Here is a 24,125-nt window from a genome sequence, read left to right as displayed (position 1 = left end):
GCCTTAACCTCCACAACATCTCCAAAATACGCCCCTTTCTAACCAAGTACACAACAAAGCTCCTAGTTCACTCCCTGGTCATCTCACGCCTCGACTACTGCAATTCCCTTCTCATTGGCTTACCTCTACACAGGCTATCTCCCCTTCAATCTATCATGAATGCTGCTGCCAGACTCATCCATCTTACCAATCACTCAGTGTCCGCTGCTCCTCTCTATCAAGCCCTCCACTGGCTTCCGCTCACCCAACGAATCAAATTCAAAATAATTACAACATCGTACAAAGCAATCCACAGCTTAGCCCCCAACTACATCACTAGCCTAGTCTCAAAATACCAACCTAATCGCTCTCTTCGTTCATCTCAAAACCTCCTGCTCTCTAGCCCCCTCGTCACCTCCTCCCATGCTCGCCTCCAGGACTTTACCAGAGCCTCTCCAATCCTGTGGAACTCCTTACCTTTATCTGTCCGATTATCTCCTATTCACCATTGGTGAAAACCCCCTGTTGACTACTCATGCATGTACCCAAGGCAAAAGGTCTTAAGATGGCCATACACTAGTAGAATCTAATTCTAATTTTTCAAGAAAATTTGAACAGGATAGAACTTGTTGCCAAACAAATACATTTCTTAGAGTGTTTGTGATTTTCACTCAGGAAAATCAATTGTTCCAAAATCAAATGTCCAAAGCAAATGGAAATTTTAAGTACTTTCGGATGACATTTGTCAAGTCATTTAATATGCTAAGAATGTTCTAATTAATGCCTGTACCAACTTTCAATTAAAAATCTACTAGTGTATGGCCAACTTTAGATGACCAGTCTTTATTTATTGAACCCCAAGGTCTTGGTTGGTCCTAAACTGTGCTAAGACAAAATCTCAGTAATTAGTATTGAGAAGAATAGACAGCCATGCATGAGCGCCTGGAAACAGGGCCAAAGTGATAAACAAGTGGATTGCAATTTTGGGAAAACATTAGCCTCCAGTGTGGTTAATGCTTAGGTAAGTACACAATATTTTTAATGCAACCAAAACTGCGTTTCGTCGAACAAAACCAGATGGAAGAGTCTATGTCAAAACTCCAGTTTATGGTGCTCCTGCCCAAGAATTACAGATGTCACTTCGGGGCTTAATATGGGTCAGGGCTTAATAGGTAGGTATAAACCCCGACCCACAACATAGAGTCTCCATTCATTTCTCAGAGGGTGTGATTACTTCTGTCTTGATGTGATGGATGAGGAAAACACACCCGAGGAACAACACGCAGCCCGACAGTGCCAGACGTATTATATTCACTGTTGCATAATCCGTTTTGTGGTTTCCCCCTGAAATTAGAACATGGCACATAGTACAGTAGGGGAATTACTAAAAACTTTAAAATGTACAATACATTCAAGAGTTTGTATTCACTATATAGGTGCACCCATGTTATTCCCATTCAGATATACGGGACGTGCCAATCTATTACAATTTACTTTAGTAAGGTCCCAGTTTTGGTATTGCCAATAGATCTCTATTGGCACTTTTCCACTGCAAGTACCGGCTCGGCTCTACTCGACCCTGCTTGGCCCGGTTTGCTTTTCCACTGCTGGTACCACATGGTACGGTGTTGGAACGGTTCAGTACGATTTGGTATGGTTTGCTTTTCCACTAAAGTAGTACTAAAGTTAAGTGGGTGGGATAACAACGGGGTGGGTGGGATTCTCTGACCAATCAGTGGCTAATAGTGCACGCATGCAAAGGATTGTGGGATATGGTACCGGGTTTGGTACCTCTTGGAACCACAATCGAGGTGGTACTGTTTTTGAGAGCCGTACCGTTCGGTTCCATGCAGTGGAAAAGCACCGCCGTACCGTACCGTACCGAACCGTTCCTACACCATACCATGCGGTACCAGCAGTGGAAAAACACAAAAGCGAGCCAAACCGTTCGGTTCCATGCAGTGGAAAAGCGCCATATGAGAGCCCTGGCTACCTGAAATATGAGTAAAGGGAACGATAAGTATGTTGATTGATTGTATTATTATATGCTTTATCATTTAAACTGGTGGTTTTATGTGCATTTTTTTACAACAATCTTGAAGTGATATTATATGTTATGTAAAAAAGGAGTAGAATCGGGACACAGGGTGAGACCATTTGCGGCCTGCTTCATTCTACTATTTTTGTACATTTGCATGAACAGTAAAGGTTCCTCTATTTCTCATTTTGTGATATACACTGTATCATGTTCTCAGCTAATGAGGGGCTATTTTCTGGCACACAAATGAGTCAGGGGTAATTAAAATGGGATCATTGAAATTTAGTGCTAAATTAATTTATAGCCCATTGCATCCTTTGCCAAATGTAGGCTGCACAAGGCTAATAATCAAATATTTATGTATGTTATATTTCATTTTTATCCAACTTAAAGGAAAACAATTTGGGTCAACAGGTACTACGGGCTTTTGGTGAAGTCTGCATTTCTGAGGCCCAGGGGCCTGGCAAACTAATGCAGGAGTTCATCAGACCAAATTCATTGCAACCATTATGCCCTTTTTGGCCTTTGAACTTTGGTCAGCTGGTTCAGAAGAACCTCTTCAACACTAGCAATTCAACCCTCCTGCTCGTATTCTGACGTACTCATTGACTGTATCCAAGGAGTGGCCTGTGAATGCTGTCTGCAGCCAGGCCTGGCTGCTGTGGTTTAAAAAAGCTCCTTTCGCAGGTCAGAGGATCAGAGAGGTTTGTTATTCGCGGGAATCCTGTCACCATCGAAAACTGGGACAAAGAGTTTATTTCCTAGCATCCCCTCAAAAATCCACATTTTGAGCCCCCTTTGGGATGATGTCAGTGGCTTGGCCATTTTACCCTTTTATTGGGAATCTAATCTAGAGTGGCCACCCAATAGGGGTCTCCTTTTGTATTAACCAAATCCTGGGGTACTTGTGCAGGCATTTGAGCTTAAAAGACCCCATTCACCAAAATTTGCCTGCAATAGAGGATCCAGATTCCCTCCCAACCTCATCCCACCCAGATACATCTCCTGGGATTGGGAAAGAATGAAACATCCCACTTGAAGTCTGCCCCATTTCCTCCTCCACCTCACTGGCGCCACCCCTACCTTCCTCCCTGTATTCTTCCTCTGCCCCCCGCTGTCTCATTGCATTCCACATGATGGTGGTGGGCAGAGATGGCCTTCTGGGCAAAATAATGGCAGCTGTGGGAAAGTCTCCTGGTAAAAAAATGGCAGCTGTGGGAAAATCTCCTGGTAAAAATAATGGCCGCTGTGGGAAAATCTCCTGGTAAAAATAATGGCAGCTGTGGGAAAATCTCCTGGTAAAAATATTGGCAGCTGTGGAAAAGTCTCCTGGTAAAAATAATGGCAGCTTGGTAGCGGTCACTGTGGTGTAGCACAGGTGAAAAGGGGTAATTCCTTAAACTTGAATGAAAGAAGCTACAGATCCAACAGTTTTGCCTAGCTGGCATTAATATGATGTAGTTAGTTTTTTTTACATACGCCTCTCACTTTAGACCTGCCTGAATTTTTTAAAGGACATTCAAGCCTCGGAGGATTTGGCTGCTCAAAGACCAGGGCCTATTTTGCGATTCGGCACTGCGTGACTTTAATGGACAATTGCGCGGTCGTGCGACGCTGTACCCAAATGAAATCACCTGTGCGATTTTTTTTTTTTTTGCGCTATAAACAAAAAAAGAGCGACAATTTTGAAAACATTTTGGAAATTCTCAAAAAAAAAAAGTAAAAATCTAAATTTTTTAACATTTTAGGCCAATTTGTTTTCTGCTACATATTTTTGGTAAAAAAAATAGCAATAAGCGTATTTTGATTGGTTTGCGCAAAACTTATTGGGTTTACTAACTACAGAAAAGATTTATGTCATTTTTATTGTTTTATTTTTTAACTAGTAATGGCAGCGATCTGCGATTTTTTTTTTGCGGGACTGCGACATTGTGGCGGACAGATCGGACCCCTGACTGACATTTTTGACACTTTTGGGGGTACCAGTGACATTACTGCAGTAATCAGTGCTATACATATGCACTGTTACTGTAAAAATTACACTGGCAGGGAGGGGGTTAACTTTATTGGTGATCAAGGGGTTAAGTGTGTCACTAGGGGCGTGATTCGAACTGTGGGGGGGGCGTGGCTTGTGATGTAACCACAGAGACATACGATCCTACATAGCAGGATCACATAGCCTCTGTGCTTACATGAGGGAGAATGACAGACGGCTGTGTTTACATCTGTGGAAGATCGGGAGTGGCCGGCGGACATCGGAGCCGCCGGTCACATGGGCAGGGAAGGCAGGAAACGAGCGGGGGTGGGAGCGCGCCGGTGGCGGCGTGAGCTCGCCCCCTACAGGCTCGTGGGCGAGCAACGTAGGTCTACGACGCTTTGCCCAGGAGCGACTGACTGCCGCAGTAAATAGTCGTGCGGCAGTCGGCAAGTGGTTAATGACAATTATGGCAATAGAGAGATAAATATGTGGTGCTTTGGAGCACACTGGTGATTGTCTCTCAGATAATGCTCTCCAAGTTTTATTCCAAGATAAAGCTCACATACTTTTCTGACACCAGCCAATTTCTATCAAACACACACTTGTGTTACTAAACCCACAACAGTGAAATCAGTCTGTATATGCAGTAAAGCATGCTTGTTATATTCACTGTGGAACCTAAGGGGTTAATCCTCTGCATTGTGTAAAAATGCAGTTTGATCCTGTCTTCTCTGATCCTCTCCTTTTACTGTCCCCAATCCATCTGCTTATAGTACAGAGCCTTGTGGGCACTCTGCACATGCTCAGTTTGACGTGTATTGCTAGAGATTTTTATTTTTTTATTTTTTTCTAGGATGGGTGCATATGATCAGCACTAGGGATGATCGAACTTTTCAAAAGTTCGGTTCGGCCAGAACATCCGAACTTCCCGAAAGTTCGGCCCGGATTTCAGAACCCCATTGAAATCAATGGGACCTGAACTTTGGTAATCAAAAAACACAATTTTGAAGCCCTAAAACCCAATAAATGCCCATAAAAAGTGCCTAGAGTTCTGGGTCATGCCCCAGGGACTATTAATCACACAAAAAAAAGTTCTTAAAAATTGTCATTTTTGATAGAGAGCCAATTATTGAAAAAAAAAAAAAAATTCTTTTGATTTAGTGTCTGGGGGTCTAAAAAGTGTACCTGTGAAGTTTCAGCTCTGTAGCATGTCCAAAACCAGAAAAAAAAAGATAATTTGTATTAGGTCACTTATAGAACAGGGATATGTCTCCACACCTTGCCGGTTTAGTAGCAAGTGTTTTTTTGGGCATTTTTTGGGGGACTTTGGAGGCAGGCAAAACATCTGAACTTCTGTATAGGGGAATATATACACACATATAGCTGTTATAGGAGCGGAGACATATGCCTGTTAATGATTTAATTAGCGCAAGCATATGTTTCTGCTACTTTCACACCTATATATGTGTATGTGTATATATACAGACATGTGTGTGTGTATATATACCCCTACACAGATGTTCAGATGTCATGCCTGACTCCAAACATCTCCTCAAAAAAGCCCTATAAAAGCCTGCAGCAAAAAGCATGCTCACAGGCGAGAAGCCATATCAGTGCACTGAATGTGACCTAAGAGAAACAATCTTTTCTCTATAGCGGTCACCGTGACATGGAAGGGTTTTGTCACCCTGCCATAGCAGTCACAGTCAGTTCACCCTACACTACACTACGGTCCCCTTACACTTAACACTTTCCCTACAGAAACTAAATTATTAAAACTAACTATAGTGGAGTATAGTACCCTAACTACACTAGATATCCCTTTCCTCACACTAAAAATTGCTAAATGACACTTTGTAGCAGAAGTCACAGAACTGCTTCCACTCTCTTCCATGTCCCTGTATAACAATGCTAGGAATTTGGCGGGGGCTATCTTATATACTAGGGGGAGTATTCACTAATGATTGGCCTATGGACCCCCTAGTCACTCCAATCACATTCCTAGCATTCTCCTGCCCCCTCAATTGGCTTATACTGATGGTTCTGGTCCAATCACGGGCTTTTTAAAGCCCATTTCCTGAACCATTGCATTTTGGTCGGTTCTGGTTGCCGAATTCCGAACTTTTTCAGCAAAAAGTTTGGAATTCGGCCGAACCTCGAACAGCCAATGTTCGGGTCGAACCGATGGTCGACCCGAACGATCATCCCTAATCAGCACTGTCCAGACAGAAAGTCAGGGGGTCATGCAGCCTCAAAGGACAGTCAGAGCAGAATGAAAACTTCCCCTACAAGCTGAAAAACAGTGCTCAGGGGGACTTTGATAGAAGTCACAAGACTGCTATATACTGCTGATGAGAAAAGGTATTTAGCAGTTTATATTTACTAAAACAATTGCATTTCCATGTTCTGTGTACTGTGAGAGAGCAGATATAGAGAATGCAGAGTCCTGGGTTTATTAACACTTTAAAGTCTACATTTTTAACCACTTCCTGATTACCCGCCACCTTTTTACTGCGGCAGGGTGGCTCTCCTTCGCAAACCGATGTAGACCTACGTCGGTCGTGCGCGGGAAGCTAGGGGGCGATCGCGCACCGCCAGAGGCATGCTCCCACTCCCACTCGGCAGCGGAGAAGCCGATGCACGGGGCAGGCGGCTTCGATTGCCATTTGACACCCACGATTGTTCCCTGCTGAGAGAGAAGTACGATCGTCTGTTGTAAACACATCTGACCGTTCTTCTCCCTGGAATGATCACAGAGACCCTGTGATCCTTCTATATAGGAACACAGGTCTCTGTGATCATTTCACAAGCCATGCCCCCCACAGTTAGAATAACTCCCCTAGGCTCACATTTAACCCATATTTAACCCATTGATCACCCACAGGGTAAACCCCTTCCCTGCCAGTGTCATTATTACAGTAACAGTGCATATTTTTAGCAGTGATTACTGTAGTAATGTCACTGGTACCCCCAATAAGTGTCAAAAATGTCAGTTAGGGGTCCCATCTGTCTGCCGCAATGTCGCAGTCCCGCAAAAAAATTGCAGATCGCCGCCATAACTAGTAGAAAAAAAAACAATAAAAATGACATAAATCTTTCCCGTAGTTAGTAAACGCGATAACAGCTATGATCGCGTCTACACGCGCCATTCCGTGCCGGCTTGTGTCCTCTATCTGCTGTGAAGACGCGGGACGCCGCGATCGTAGCTGCAGCCTTTTACATGTTTAATGTGCCTGTTTGTCTCTTCAATCTTGTAAGTAGCCTCTTTTAAATAAACTTGCGTGTGTCAACTTTACGGGATTACGCTATGGTCTTTTGTTATATATCCCCTATATACATTGCGCCTATCTGGTTATCTGGATATATCGTGGAGACTGGACCTCCCAGGTATTGAGCTTGATAATTCTGGAACCCATCGTCTTATCTACATGCTCGTGAGGCCATTTCCTTAATTTGATTGGCCATACTGGTCTGGTAAGCTGCTACCTATAATATTCGCACAGTGGTGTCCCCTACTCACACTTCCCTGTGGTTGCCTCATGAGAGGTTATGGAAATAAGTTTCCCTTTCCTGGATGAATATTCACAGTTTTGTTTTATTGGGACTTTTTGAGCACTTTTTGGACTTTCTTTGGATTTTCTATCACTATTTGTGTTATATATTTATTAATTCTTTATATGACATGTATTTTTGTTTATCATAATCACATATGATTTAATTAGTTTAGCGCACTAATTTTACTTTTTATTACTTTGGATCACTGTCTGTTTGGTCTAGTGTCAGCAGCTTGTTTAAAATTTCTTTCTCTCATCCCATTCAATACTTTTTTAGCGCAGAAATTCCCCATTGTTTTTATAATATTATGTGTAAGCCTTCTCTCATACTGTTATCCCAATGGCCCCACTATTACATTCTTACCTTGTATCTGGATATAAAATTCTTCACTTTGTTTGATGACACTGTTGGTTGGAGTTCTCACTTCACAGTAATAATTCCCAGAATCCCTTGGCTGAGCAGACTGGACTTCATATTGATGATATGAACTGAATTTCTGTACCTCAAGTCCATCTCTGTAGAAAGCAAACTGAAGTTCTGTCCCCTGTCTGGGTGGACTGAGACTTGTGTTACACGCCAGGATCATGTTGTCCCCTTCTGTCATTGGATACAACATGGTGGTAATAGTTGGCTTTGAGAACAGGTCTAGGAAAAAGACAATTGTTAGAATTAATAATAAAAATGGAACACAAACTACATAATAAATAAGTCCAAATAAACTACAAGCAAGCATGGTTGTCCTGACATCGGTTCACTTGGAGTCTGAAGAAGTCATATTTTGCTCTTTTTTGTAAAATCATTTATTTCACAAGAATAATTCCCCAAATCCTCCAGCTCAATGGTTTGGACGCCATTTTGGTTAGATAAATTAAATCTTTTAACATTCTTCCCATCTCTGCAGGAAGGAAACTTTGGTGTCACTTGAGTCTGCTAGTTCTGCTGACATCACATCCAAGATGTACTAGGTCAGTGATGGCGATTGGCGAACCTTGGGTACCCCAGATGTTTTGGAACTACATTTCCTATTACGCTCAACTACACTGCAGAGTGCATTAACATCATGGGAAATGTGGTTCCAAAACATCTGGGGTTTCCTATCACTGTACTAGGTCAATTAGCGCCAAACAAAAATGCTTGCTAGTCCAGAATATTTAAAGCGGAGTTCCGCCCCCCCCCCCCCCCTCCGAAATTTAAAAGTCAGCAGCTACACATACTGTCCTGTCCTGGAGTCCAGCGATGTCGGCACCCAGCCAATGTTTCCATCAGCTGTGGGTTGCTGCCGCCGCCATTGCCGATCAGGGAGACTGGCAGTGAAGCCTTGCGGCTTCACGGGCCAGTCCCTTCTGCGCATGCGCGAAGCACACTGTGCATTCGGATTGGCTCAGCAGCAGAGGGTAGGAGGAGTGGTCCTCACTTTGCCACTGTGCCGTTCCCGGAAGTGGGGAGGGGTACCTGTCAAAAACAGGTACCAGTTCCCCCCTCCCCCTTGAAAGGTGCCAAATGTGGCACCGGAGGGGGGAGGAAGCAAATGAGCGGAAGTTCCTCATTTGGGTGGAATTCCGCTTTAAGTATTTAACTGATTACAACTGGAAGAGCAAAGGATAGCCAATTTGTTTCAGAGGCCATACACCCCCCCACCCCCCCTCTATATTAGGGCTGATTTGGACACAAAATACTCCTAAAATGACTGTATCTGCTGCAGAGGATATTCTAAATCACAGTCAGTGTTGATATTAACAGCAGAAATTGAAAGAACCATATGAACAAATAAAGATTTTGGACTCACAACGATTTTTGTTGGGTACTCTCATTGACCTATTAAACTTGTGGTAAGCTACCAAACACAAGCCAAAAGTTTTCCAGTTCCTTGTGCCTGGAAAATAGAGAACGACCATGGCGTCCAAAAAGCGTTCTTTTTGCACAAAAGCGCTTTTAGACGAACTGGAAAACAGCAACAATGAAACGGAGTTACTTGAAGAACTGAGCGATAGCGATTGGTGGGAAAATTTGACGTCAGATAAGGAAAGTGACGTCTCTTGCTGGCATATCGCTCCGTTGGAAATTCTGAAGAATCATTTGATATCCTTCCCAAATTCCACAAAGCGATGTGCCAGAAAGAGACATCAGAATCGTCGCTGTCGTCACTTTCCATACCTGATGATGAATTTTCCCACCAATCGCTATCGCTCAGTTCTTCAAGTAACTCAGTTTCGCTGTTGCTGTTTTCCAGTTCGTCTAAAAGCACTTTTGCCCAAAAAAAATGGATTTTTGTAAGAACTTACCGTAAAATCCTTTTCTCTTAAGCTCATTGACAGACGTAGTCTTCTTGATTCTCAAGAGCTGGGTTATGTTGTCTCCGCAGGAGTAGGACTAGGCAGAATGACAAAACGTTCTGGCTCCACCCTAGGGGCAGTCCCTGAGGGTATATCCTCCCTCTCTCTGCTACAGGGAATCAGTTCTGTTTAAAGCAGTACAGAGAATTTAACCCAACCCAACTCAATGATAGAGGGGCGGGTACTACGTCTGTCAATGAGCTTAAGAGAAAAGGATTTTACGGTAAGTTCTTACAAAAATCCATTTTTCTCTATCGCTCATTGACAGACGTAGTCTTCTTGATTCTCAAGAGCTGGGACATCCAGAAGCAGTGCCACAAATGAGGGGTGGGATTGACAAAATCAAATCCAATCTAGAAGGCCCAACCGGTGCCAAACTAGAAGTTTTAAAGGCTCATTATAAACAAAGAATGAGGCTAAAGAAAAAAATTTTTCCAACGGAAAAAAACCCTCGAGGTAGACCACTGGTCTCCTCAAATTGCGGCCTGCAAAACCTTGCGGCCAAATGAGGCATCAGACGATGCCATTACATCAACTTTATAATGTTTAGAGAAGGTATGCACCGACGACCAGGTAGCCGCCTTGCACACCTGGACCACTGACGCCTGATGGCGAAAGGCCCATGACGCACTAAGTGCCCGAGTGGAGTGCGCCTTAACAGGGAACGGGGGCTCCCGACCCTTAATAGAATAAGCCTGCACTACCGTCTGTCTGATCCATCTGGAAATGGTCGCGGCAGAAGCAGGCAACCCCTTTTTGGGTCCATCTGGGATCACAAAAAGTGAATCCGTCTTGCGAAACGAGTCTGTCGTTTTCAAGTATACCCTGATCGCCCGGACCACATCCAAGGAGTGCAAAGCAAATTCCCGAGGATGACTGGGCTTAGGACACAGGGAAGGTAATACAATTTCTTCATTCAGATGAAATTCTGAAACCACTTTTGGTAGGAAGGATGGATTCGGACGAAGAACCACCTTATCTCTATGAACCACCAGATATGGTGAACGACAAGATAATGCGGCCAGTTCTGACACCCTGCGTGCAGAAGTAATAGCCACCAAGAAGGCCACCTTCTGGGACAACGTGGGTAGAGGAATCTCCCTAATATCTTCAAAGGGAGGTTTCTGAAGAACCGACAACACTAGATTAAGATCCCAGGGGGGTAACGGCGCGTGCACTGGCGGAGCCAGATGTCGCACCCCCTGGATGAAATTCCGCACCAAGGAATGAGTAGCCAAAGGCTTCTGAAAGAAGATGGCTAATGCTGAGACCTGACCCTTGATAGTACTCAAGGCCAGTTTCTGCTCAACCCCTTGTTGCAGAAAAGCCAATATTCGGCTAATCGAATAAGACCGAGGACGGAACCCCAAAGGTTCACACCATGCAATGTAGGACTTCCATGTGCGATGATAAATCTTTCTGGAAGTCACTTTCCTTGCTTCAACTAGAGTAGGAATAACGGAAGCTGACAAACCTTTGTCCTTCAGCACCTGGGTCTCAATAGCCAGGCCGTTAAAGCCAGCGATCGTAAAGCAGGATGGAAGATCGGTCCCTGAGACAGTAGATCCTCCCTGAGAGGAAGTCTCCATGGGACGTCCGCCACCAGTCTGACCATGTCGGCGTACCAAGCTCGACGAGGCCAGTCCGGAGCTACCAGGATTACTGGGATTCCTTCCTCCTCTACTCTGCGAAGAAGTCTTGGCAGTAACGCGAGAGGAGGGAAGGCATATATTAGCTGGTATTGCCCCCACGGGGCGATCAGTGCGTCTGCGGTTTCTGCTAGAGGATCGCGGGAGCGAGCCACGAATCTCTGAACTTTCCTGTTGAATCGTGATGCCAACAGATCCACATCCGGGGTGCCCCACCGTAGGCACAACTGGTGGAAAACGTCTGGATGGAGGGACCATTCCCCCTGATCCAGGGTCTGACGGCTGAGATAATCTGCCTGCCAATTCTCCACCCCCGGAATGAACACCGCAGAGATTGTTGGAACAAATCGTTCCGCCCAGCGAAGAATGCAAGCCACTTCTTTGGCCGCTCGGACACTCTTGGTGCCCCCCTGATGATTGACATAAGCCACGGCCGTGGCATTGTCCGACTGGATCCGAACCGGGCTGCCCTGGAGCTGCTCGGTCCAGTGAATCAGACAAAGTCTGATCGCTCTCAGTTCCAATACATTTATCGGTAACCTGGATTCTTCCGGGGACCAAAGTCCCTGGACAGATAACTGACCAAGAATTCCTCCCCATCCGGATAGACTGGCATCCGTGGTCACTATCGTCCAATATATTGGCAGAAATGACTTTCCCTGGCTGAGCATTGGAGACCGAAGCCACCAAACCAGAGACTCTCTGGTCTGTTTGCTCAATCGTATCTGATTGTCCAGGGATTCCGGATTCCGATTCCATCTGAGAAGAATCTCTTGCTGAAGAATTCGGGTATGGGACTGGGCAAATGGGACTGCTTCGAATGAAGCCACCATCAACCCCAGAACCCTCATGCACGTCCGAAGGGAAGACCAGCTGTTGGACAGTAACAACTGGACTGCTGATTGAATCTTTCGAAGTTTCCCTACCGGAAGGAAAACTCTCGTCCTGACTGTGTCTAGAATTAGACCCAGATATTCGAGCCTCTGGGTGGGAACCAGAAATGACTTTTGCTGGTTCACCAGCCACCCGAATTCCTGTAAAGAAATCATAGTAATTTCTATGTTTTGTAGCAAGGTCTGAGGAGACTCTGCATGAAGCAGAAGATCGTCTAGGTAACCTAGAATCGATATACCTCTTTGGCGCAGAAGTGCCAACATTGGGGCCAACACCTTTGTGAAGACCCGCGGAGCCGTGGCGAGACCGAAAGGTAACGCCACAAACTGATAGTGGTTCTCCTCTACAGAAAAGCGTAGAAAACGCTGATGTCCTGCGAAAATGGGAATGTGAAGATAGGCGTCCTTGATGTCTATGGACGCTAGGACATCCCCTGGATGCAGGAAGGCTGCTACCGTGCGAATGGACTCCATTCTGAATCTTCTTATGTTGACGAAAGAATTGAGTGCTCTTAAGTCCAGAATTGGACGCACTTTGCCCTCTTTCCTGGGTATTGTAAACAGGTTTGAATAAAACCCTTGAAATCGTTCTGTCCAAGGAACGTGGACTACCACTCCTTGTTGTAGTAAATCTGTGACTGCTCTCCTCAGATCTTCTAAACGATCTGCGGATAGACGGATATTGGAAGGGAAGAATCGCGCCGGTGGGAGAGATCGAAACTCGATCTTGTACCCTGACCTTATGACTTCGCAAACCCAATTGTCCGGGATTCTGGAAAGCCATGGATCCGGGAACCGGCGAAGACGTCCCCCCACCCCAGTTATGGGTGGGGGCGCACCTTCAGGCTTTGGATGGTTTATCTTCAGGTCTGGAGGGGGCGGGCTTTTGCTTGCCCGACCAACGACCCCTGACGCCTCCTGTAGGAGCTTTGGTGGACTTAGTTTTTTCACCCGCTGGACGAAAAAACCTCTTGTGAGCAGAAAAAGAAGGCCCTCGTCTTTGACGAGTTCCTCTACCTTTAAAATTTTGCGGTAAAAAGGTGCTTTTTCCACCGGTGAGATCCTTAATGATCTCATCTAAGTTGGCTCCAAATAGACGCTCTCCTGAAAAGGGGATATTAGCCAATGCTTTTTTGGAACCTTGGTCGGCTAACCAACCTTTTAGCCACAGTGTACGCCTGAGAACCACTGCTGAGACTGATGCTCGCGCCATTAATGGAGTGGCGTCTAACGCCGCATCACATACAAACTGTAACCCCTGTATCATTTGTTCCAACAAATCTGATACCGCCTGAGGGACTTCTTCTAAGTCCCGGCGTAACCACTTGGTCCATTCAGTTACAGCCTGCGAAACCAGACCAATAGCAATTATTGGTCTGAAAGCTGATCCAATCAAGGAAAACATGGTGCGAGACATAGCTTCTATCTTGCGATCCACTGGATCTTTAAAAGACGGAGTGTCTTCTAAAGGAATAACCGTGGCTTTATTCAATCTAGCAATAGGTGAATCCACCACAGGTGGTTCTGTCCATTTCTTAATAAGGGTTTCCTCAAACGGATAACGCCTGTCAATGCGTTTAGAAATATTAAAAGTGCGTTTTGGCAGACGCCATTCTTCTTCGATTGGATTGCCAAAACATTTGGGCAATGGAAAAACCTTTGCCACTTTGATGCGCTTTTTAGTCCCAAAAGGGATCTCAGTTTCAGCTATTTCCGATGGAGTACCCTGTAACCTTAAAGTCTCTTGAACAGATACAATGAGTGCGTTTACCAACGCTTCCTCTCGGGCTATGGCTGATGCTGAAACATCCTCCTCACTGTCTGAAGAGACAGGACCCGAGACACCAATACCAGATGAAGTACCTGCAACTGCAGAAATAGGCTCAGAGTCTGAATCCGAAGTTTCAGATAATAAGGGGTTAGGCGGGGGTCGCTTTCTTGCGCCCTGTCCCTGACAAGCCACTTCCACCCGGGACACAAAAGTTTCCATAATAGCTGACAAAGATTCAATTGTCAATGGGGTGCTGGAGGATCCCGCAGACCCCTCGAGGGGATCCGGAGGAGATACATGAGTGGCAGGGTCCATGTTAATACAGGACACCTTTGCCAGCAAAAACAAAAAAACTTTTTCTTTTTTTTTTTTTTTTTGTGTGTCTCCCCCTAGCGCAATAGCGCCCCTCAGAGTACCTGCTTCTCGACCCCAGAGAGAGAGAGAGAGAGGGACCCCCAAGGCTCACCAACCGATGCAGTGCAGTTTCCAACAAACTGCAGTCAGCGTCTGTCTTACACAGACTGGAAGGAGCTGTTTGCTTCTTTCCCGGGCAGAAGGCGTGGCTCCGCCCCCTGTGTACGCCTTCCGGCGTTCCCAGCCCTCCACGAGGTAGCTGGGCTCACAAAACATGGCCGCCCCCATAGAAGAGACATAAGACTCCAAAAACATGGCGGCCGGCGTGACCTGAGGACATACATGCATTCGGTCTACGGCAAAATGGCGGCGGACCGCCGATATCGTCTTCCCAGCACATCCACCTGCACTCTGCTAAGAGGTGACATATGGATCTACAGAGATACACTGCACATAAGGTAGGATTATACCTCCTATGTCTGCTGTAATTTACAGTCTGCTGGGTAGAGTGTTAGCTCTTGAACCAAGTCCATTTCCCACAAACACATGCTGTATTACAAGGGGGACTTGTAAGTATCAGATATATACTGACATATATGGAGGGGCCCATAATATATACTGCCTCATAATGAGGAAAAAAGGGAACGTTTACTCACCATACCGAACCGATAGGCACCCTCTCTTCACAATACCCTCTCCACCGAGGTGGGGGTTTTGTGGACGCCTCGACTCTCTGGTACCTGGCGTCCCAGCGAGCTTTTAACTCGCAAAGTCAGTCCCTTTGCTGGGACTCCGTCGCGGCCGACTCAGCGCACTGGTCTGCACGCGCTCTTAGGCAGAAACCGGGGTGACCACTGGATCTCAACATCCAGCCCGTCGCCCGGCCCCGCATACTTACTTGAATATGTCGCGGCCGACCAAGCGCAATGCCATGGTCTGCGCGCTTGTAGGCCGGCTGGGGTGACCACAAGTGTCGCCCAGTCCGGCATTTTTGCTTGAAGATCTCACAGGAAAAAAACACTGGAGAAAACTACCTAAAAAATGTCTTTTTCTTAAAGGAAAAAAAAAAAGTCTTGCCAGGACCAAAAGATCCCAGCAAGGAACTTAGGTCCTTACTCCTGACTAGACAGAAAAAAACTGATTCCCTGTAGCAGAGAGAGGGAGGATATACCCTCAGGGACTGCCCCTAGGGTGGAGCCAGAACGTTTTGTCATTCTGCCTAGTCCTACTCCTGCGGAGACAACATAACCCAGCTCTTGAGAATCAAGAAGACTACGTCTGTCAATGAGCGATAGAGAAACGCTTTTTGGACGCCATGGTCGTTCTCTATTTTCCAGGCACAAAGCACTGGAAAAGCACAGGCAGGGCACTGGAAAAGTCACCAGGTGAAATCCTGAGATGAAATGGGATAATACAGTGTAATCCGTTAGGATCACAGCTTTGTATCATGTCATTTGGTGTATTTACATTTTTGAATTTGCCGCCGATTCCACCCCCCTGCGTCTCGCAACGCTCGCAGGGAAGGGAAGCGGAAGACAGGTGCCGGTATCGGCCGAGCACAGAGCGGGAGGGCGGTGGGGGGGTGGTGGGGGAGGACAGCGGGAGGACAGCAGGGGAAGGATGTGGGTAAGGATGGTGGGGGAGGACGGTGGGGGAGGACGGCAGGGGAGGGCGGCGGGGGAGGATGGCAGGGGAATCACAGGGGAAGGTGAGTTTTAAAATATAAAACAACAGATTTCCATGCAAAACAATGTATTGCTTTTAGCACAGAAATCCTGACATGATTGGACCACCAGGGAGGTTAAAGGACTGGCTCCAATATAGCCATGCTCTTGTCTCTCTATGGTTCTGGTGGTCACATAAAACAAAACAGACCTGTTGAGGGTGTGATGTTTTTGGAGAAGGAGTTCCAGCTCACACTGGTATGGGACAGATGACCGGCACCATAGTTATTCTTTATTAGTTACAAACAACACCATAGACCAAGGGTCTCCAAACTATGGCCCTCCAGTTGTTCAGAAACTACAATTCCCATCACGCCGAGTCATGTCTACGAATGTTAGAGTTTTAAAATGCCTCATGGGATGTGTAGATCTGCAACATCTGGAGGGCCATAGTTTGGAGACCCCTGACATAGACACACAATGATGAGGACTTACCTCTGACATGTAGGGACACTTCATCCGTGTGTGTTACATATTCAGCCCGGGATAATACTTTCTCACATCTGTATCTTCCAGACACATCATCCTTTCCATTAACTGTGATAGGGAGATCCCTGGGTGGTTTATATAGGACATAATTATTCCAGTAGTATGTTATGTTGTGTACAGAATATTCAGGACGGCTGTGACACTTTATATTTATGTTTCTTCCCCGATTCACAAAGATTGGAGCCTGCAGGATAACCGGACCTACAATACAAAATGGTTATTAAACTATTAGGACAATCCCAAAGAGCAAAGAATTTACATATTCCATGGACTCACACCAGTCATTTAGATTTTATATCATGCAGTCAATGGTTAAAGTAGATCTAAACCCTAAATGGGTGACATTTATTTTGCTTAACCACTTCTGGACCGGAAGGATTTGCCCCCTTAATGATCAGGCCATTTTTTGCGATTCGGCACTGCGTTATTTTAACCACTTAAGCCCCGGAAGATTTTACCCCCTTCCTGACCAGGGCCTATTTTGCGATTCGGGTCTGCCGGTCACACGCGCGGGGGGTTCCGTGAACGAGCAGGGGCAAGAGCGCGCCTCCGGCAGCGTGAGCTCGACCCCTAGAGCCTCACAGGCTAGAGACGTAGTACTACGTCGCTTTGCCTATGGGGTGCTGACTGCCGACGTAAATAGTCATGCGGCGGTCGGCAAGTGGTTAACGGACAATTGCGCGGTCATGCAACGCTGTACCCAAATAAAATTGACGTCCTTTTTTTCCCAACAAACAGAGCTTTCTTTTGGTGGTATTTGATCACCTGTACGATTTTTATTTTTTGCGCTATGATCAAAAATAGAGCAACAATTCTGAAAAAAAAAAAAACAATAGTTTTCACTTTCTGTTATATAACATTCCCAAAAAAAAATATTTAAAAATCAATTTTTTTTAACATTTTAGGCCAATTTGTTTTTTGCTACATATTTTTGGTTTGCACAAAAGTTATCGCGTCTACTAACTACGGGAAAGATTTACAGTATGTCATTTTTATTTTTTTGCTAGTAATGGCGGCGATCTGCGATTTTTAGCGGGACTGCGACATTGCGGTGGATAGATCGGACCCCTAACTGACATTTTTGACACTTTTGGGGGGGACCAGTGACAATACAGTAATCAGTGCTAAAAATATGCACTGGCACTGTAATAATGCCATTAGCAGGGAAGGGGTTAACACTATGGGTGATCAAGAGGTTAAATGTAAGCCTAGGGGAGTGATTCTAACTGTGTGGGGGTTGGGCTTGTGAAATTATCACAGAGACATGCGATCCTATATAGAAGGATCACAAGAGCCCTATGATCATTCCAGGGAGAAGAACGGTCGGCTGTGTTTACATCAGCCGTCCGTCCTTTTCTCTCAGTGGGGAACGATCGCGGGACATTTGAAGAAAAATGCCTTTCAGCGCTGTCTTAATGCCGGCTGGATGCCAACCAACGCTTGCTGGCGCTTGAAAAACACTGACTTGCGATACTATACGTAAACTTGACTTCTGACACTCAGGTTAGCTCAAAAGTCCTGGACTGTACTGAGACTTGACTCCTGACGCTCTGATTAGCTCAAAAGTCCTGGAAACAGCTCCATCCAGTCCTTCCCGACTGAGGTAACCTCTTGTAACTGCTTGTGCTGCTGCAACTCTTAACACTGTACACTTCAACACTTCAGGGCCCAACTGCTGGCACCCCCTCTGTACTTCAGGCTCCTCTCACAAGGCATCCCCTCTACACTTCAGGGTCCACACACTGGCACCCTCTTTACATTTCTGTTCAGGGTCAACACCGGCACCCCCTTTACTTTTGCTCCTGCACCGGCTAGCTAGCTCTTGGATCCCCACGACCTTCACCAAAGTGGTCCCCTCTCTCTCTAGGCATACCCCCAGGGGCAGTTTACAGTACTCACGAACTCGGAATGCTTTCCTGAAACTGGACCCCTCTCAGCTCCGCTGGTCCTCGGCACACCGGATCCTCTCTGCGGCTCAGCTAAGCCCTCTGTCACCTAAGGCCGCCTGGGACACCCGATCCTGCTGATAGGAGGAGCGACAGCCGTACTCTCCCTCCTGGGACTCTGCTTCCCGCCAAAGACGCTGCATCATGTGTTCCCCTCAAACCTATACCCACTCCCAGAATGCTGTGTCGCAGAATCTGCCTTTCTGGGGTAGATACAGGCCTGAGTGCACCATTGGCTTGGTTTCCTCCACTGCCCAATGCGAACCCTCTCATGGAGCACAGTGGGGAGACTCCCCAGTCTCAACAGCCACACCTGGGAGACATGACAGCCCAGCTGAAAATCATGGCCCAGCTGTTATGCAGCCAGGGCCCATTAGATTTTACCTAGCACCTACTTTGTAGGGTGCTACACAAAAATTTAGCTGGTCTTGCAAAAGGCTCACAAACCAAGTTACTCATAATTCAAGGTTTTACTGTATGTTTATACACCTGCTTATGATGTTCTCCATGTTCAGTGTAGTCTATTTGTTCTGCTTCGCGTTATTGAACTGTTGTATAACACTAGTCAGACAGCTTAACAATAATTCAGAAGTCAAGAAACGGGAGACATCAAATCTGTATGTATTCTTTTTTCTGAATAACTTTGTAAAACTACAACATAAGCATAAACAAAACATATGTGTCAGTACATTAAACATTATACAGCAGCCTCACTCCATCAGTGAATGTACTTACAGACAATTCCATCATTAGTCCTGAATAGATAAGAGCTCTTCTGCTGCAGTCTACAGTATCAGGGAGTCAGTTGTGAAATGGAGGAAATACAGTTCCAGGTTAAAGGTTACTGCCCTTCCCTCTGAGGGGAATACCTTTTCCTGTCGAGCTCTAGCAAATACAGTTCCAGGTTAAAGGTTACAGTCTCTTCCTCTGTGTTCTGGCAAATAATAACTAACTCTGACCACTAGATGGCAGCAACATCAACAACATTGCAGTATAATCTGTAACAGCACTTTACTATGACCAATATGGGCAGAACACTATTGTATATTCCAAAAAAGCTGTGTATAATACTGTAATGATTGTTTTTAATGCCTATAGAATGAATGTGTAATACATTTCTTTAAATGAAATAAAGTGCATTGAGGAAATGAACTAATCGGCTCACCATCGCTGACTTCCAGCCTGAGTATTAAACTAACACCAATATTTGTCCGGCATTGGTAGTTCCCGCTGTCTCCAACCTGCGCAGATGTGATTGTGTAGTTCTGTTCTTTTGCCCAAAACACACCATCTTTAACCCAGTGATAAATCAGGCCTTCTCTTCCATTGCAGGTCATTGTTATATTCTCTCCTGTAAGTATCTTATTCCAGCCTGGTGTGACAGTCACTGAAACAGTTCCAATATTTTCTGCAAGACATTATAGACAAATATAAGTAACGGATAACATATTTGGAAGTATTCATTATTGTTAAATTTAAAAAGTACAATAAATGTCTACAATCTAAGTTGCGGGAACACGCTAGGGCATTCAGGGGTAGTGTGGGGGTTCCTAAAGTTTTATCGACGGTCACAGCCGTGTTCTTTTCCACCCTGACTTCACACTAAGAGCAAGTGTCAGGAGTCTGTGGCAGTGAACCCTCGTAATTCGCCAATTTAGGGTTTCCCAGGGTGCAGAGACTAAACCTAAGCCTGCTTCTTTACTAGGGCCCCTAAAGGTGGGGATGGCCTTGCAGCAAGCTGAAACCAGGTTGTGGCCCCCAGGTACACTCAGCTGAGAAAGCGAAGACCACATAGCGTGTGCAGGGTACAACAGCAAGAGAATGAAGGGAAAACCCGGAGACAAGCCGAGGTCAGGGCGGGCAGCAGGCAAGCATAGACAGAAGGCGGAACTGGGAAAGGTACAGATGTATTTAGACAGGATACACAAAGTATTAAGCGGATGGAGCTCAGAGAACTGTGAAGTTGCTCAGGCAATGCAGGCTGGCCTGAGCACATGTTTATATAGGCAAGCAAACTGGGAGGCGGGCTAGGAAATGATGGAAGAGAAGCAAATATTAACCCAGAAATAAGCAGGTGATTCGCAAAGGTGAACACAGAAGCCAAAAAACACGTGACTAGAAGCGTAACTAGAACCTTCAGGACCCCAGTGCAAGAAACCATGAAGGGCCCCCCTGGCCCGGGCCTTTCCCACTGATCCTGGGACCCTTTACTACCGTCACAGGGCCCTTTATTATGGTCACGCAGTGGAATCTTTTCATTGGCAGATCCGCCACCCGTGTCAGTAGGACTGTGAATAGTGTCAGTCAGTAGAGCAGTTGACGGTGTCAATATGGCAGTGGACTTTGTCAGTAATGCAGTGGATGTGGTCAGCAGGTCAAAGGTATGGAGTTAGTAGGGCAGTGGACGGGGTCAGTAGGGCAAGGAAGGAGTCAGTAGGGCAGAGGAAGGAGTCATTAGGGCAGTGGATGGGGTCAGTAGGGCAGAAGAAGGAGTCATTAGGGCAGTGGATGGGGTCAGTAGGGCAGAAGAAGGAGTCATTAGGGCAGTGGATGGTGTCAGTAGGGCAGAAGAAGGAGTCATTAGGGCAGTGGAAGGGGTCAGTAGGGCAGAAGAAGGAGTCATTAGGGCAGTGGATGGTGTCAGTAGGGCAGAAGAAGGAGTCATTAGGGCAGTGGATGGTGTCAGTAGGGCAGTGGATGGGGTCAGTAGGGCAAGGAAGGAGTCAGTAGGGCAGTGGATGGGGTCATTAGGGCAGAGGAAGGAGTCAGTAGGGCAGTGGACAGGGTCAGTAGTTATTATTTTTTGTTACTTTATTTTTATTTTATTTTTTTACCATTCTATTTTTTATTATATTTTCTACAACTTTATTTTTTATTATTTTTTACATTTTTTTTAGGAGCCCTGTTGAGGGGTTTTGGTGAGCTATCGAGGGTCTAAACAGACCAGAGAAAGGAGATTGAGGTCACAGCCCTCAATCTCCTTCTCTGCAGTCTCAGCTTCACAGAATGAATGGACAGGAATTGCTCTGTACAGAGCTTCCCATTCATTCGCAAACTGAGGCATAGTAAACACAACTATGCTTCAAAACCAAAAATAAAGAAAAAACAGGATACAACCATATAAAATATACATCAGTTTATTGATACATATAAAACCAATGTGTATAATGAGGGACATAAGAAAAGAGGTCCCCCATATATTCACCAAAGAGATTAAAAACACAGCACAGAAATATATTCCCTATTGCGAAAGTAATACATGCTTCAAGCTGATGTTGACGCAAGGAGTCTCTGATGACATTCGGTTTGAGGGTCCCAATGAGCCAACGCATTTCTCATAAGGCTTCGTCAGGGCCAAAGAGACCGAGCAAGACCGATATTTCTCACTGCGTGCAAAAGTAGTAATGGCAGGATACAATACCAAGTCCCTATATCAGGATGTAAGGTTAAGGTGGCAGCTGTAAATATTCACAATACTTTGGTAATTCCTCAGTCAGATAGACATATAAAGCAATCCCACGATAACGTTATGGCATTAATGGTGTATATGCATCTATATATATTTGTCCTATTTTCAAACGAAAACGGAGGGAAATAGCAATGGAGCTCATTAATTCTTTAGTCAATTATATTGGCCTTAGAGAGCGCTCATCAAGACATTGCTTTTAGTCATCTTATAAGAAGTGTAGAAGGTATACCAACGGTAGGGGGAATATACTCCAGGAAGTAGGAAGTATTGAGGCAGGGCAGTGAATGGCTCAATTACAGACCATCCCAAGCCATGGCTTCCACTTACTGCAGGCGAAAATAGCCTTATACAATAGTGGTCCTCCGTATGTCCTCCGTATTGTGAATATTTACAGCTGCCACCTTAACCTTACATCGTGATATAGGGACTTGGTATTGTATCCTGCCATTACTACTTTTACACGCAGCGAGAAATATCGGCCTTGCTCGGTCTCTTTGGCCCAGACGAAGCCTTATGCGAAACGCGTTGGCTCATTGGGTCCCTCAAACCGAATGTCATCAGAGACTCCTTGCGTCAACATCAGCTTGAAGCATGTATTACTCCCGCTATAGGGAATATATTTCTGTGCTGCGTTTTTAATCTCTTTGGTGAATATATGGGGGACCTCTTTTTGTTATGTCTCTCATTATACACATTGGTTTTATATGTATCAATAAACTGATGTATATTTTATATGGTTATATCCTGGTTTTCCTTCTCCCAATTGGCCTCACAAAACCCCAACTTTTTCTTTATTTTTGGTTTTGCATAGTATTTTTGGGGTTTGGGCCGACCTACACGGTAATGTTGTTCATACAACTATGCTTCACTTATGAATGAACACAGTGAGTGGTTGGTGCTGATCACTCACTGTGTCCATTCAGAAAAATAAGGGGCTGGTAAATGAGCAAAAAAGCATCCCCTGTAGAAGCTGGTGGGAGAGAGGATGGGAGAAGCCAGCAGAGCTGCAGGGGGAGGGGCGGACCGGAGTAAATGGATTGTCATAACACCCCTGTCAGGGGTAAATGGTTTGTCATATCCCTCTAATGCTACATCTGCAGGACAGCTTGTTCTGTTGGAAAATAGCAGACTTACTGACCAGATCACCAATGGAAAATAAAAGAAAGAAAGTCTAAAAAAGAAAACAAATTCAGCCATCACATCTAAGAAGGGTAACTGAGTTGTGTGACAGAAGAGGGGAGCAGTGTGACAGGAGAAGGGTACCTGGGCAGTGTGACAAAAGGGGGGCATTGTGACAAGAAGGGGGGCAGTGTGAAAGGAGGGGGGAGTGTGAATGGAGGGGGGCATTGTGACAAAAGGGGTACCTGGGCAGTACGACGAGAAGGGGGCAGTGTGACAGGAAGGGGGCAGTGTGAAAGGAGGGGGGCAGTGTGACAGGAGGATGGGGGCAGTGTGACAGTAGGGGGGGCAGTGTGAGAGGAGGGGGGGCAGTGTGACAAGAGACCACATACTATACTGGCTCAGGTGCTGAACTGTGCACCGTATATTCTTTCTTTGCTGTGGCAGAGAATGCATCTGTAGACTCAGGCAGGAAGCAAGACTTACCCGGCAGGAGCAACTGGAGAAGCGGGAGCTGGAGTCGAGGGGGGAGTTAAGAGCCAGACCAATGACCTCTGTGACCCCTATAGTTAAGCCCCTGCATGTAAAGGAATCAGAGGACTGGGAGAAACACTGCTGCAAGGAGGTAACAAATTACACAGGCAGAAAAACTACAGGCTAAATAGCGACAACAAGTCTTTAGTTCTTCTATCATTTCCTCTACCACATAGCAGAACTTTCCTCTAAATGTTACCCTGGTCTGTTCAGGGCCAACAGAGTCCAAGGTCATGGCCATTTTCCTTATCACTAGCTCCAACTTGTGAATAACAACGTTCATAATTGACGACT

At 45.6% G+C, this 24,125-nt stretch overlaps 2 protein-coding genes across 2 annotated transcripts in view; both read right to left on the bottom strand.

The window, feature by feature from the left end:
- LOC309569108 (uncharacterized protein) overlaps positions 1 to 24,125 on the bottom strand; it is a gene marked incomplete at both ends in the record, with an annotated part of 152,652 nt that overhangs the window by 104,433 nt on the left and 24,094 nt on the right. The gene's annotated exons all lie outside the window — the stretch shown is intronic.
- On the bottom strand, positions 797 to 24,114 carry LOC309569801 (high affinity immunoglobulin gamma Fc receptor I-like; the record flags this gene model as incomplete). The annotated part of the gene is made up of 6 exons (XM_082275805.1): positions 797 to 1,323; positions 7,914 to 8,195; positions 16,710 to 16,964; positions 19,875 to 20,117; positions 23,690 to 23,912; positions 24,031 to 24,114. 6 exons carry the CDS (start codon positions 24,112 to 24,114, stop codon positions 1,190 to 1,192), a joined length of 1,221 nt encoding a protein of 406 aa, XP_082131931.1. The 3' UTR covers positions 797 to 1,189.

This window comes from Pelophylax lessonae (genome assembly GCF_965119305.1).
Source record: "Pelophylax lessonae genome assembly, chromosome: 13".
In the NCBI taxonomy this organism is placed as follows: domain Eukaryota; kingdom Metazoa; phylum Chordata; class Amphibia; order Anura; family Ranidae; genus Pelophylax; species Pelophylax lessonae.
This window is presented reverse-complemented; position numbering and strand designations above follow the sequence as displayed.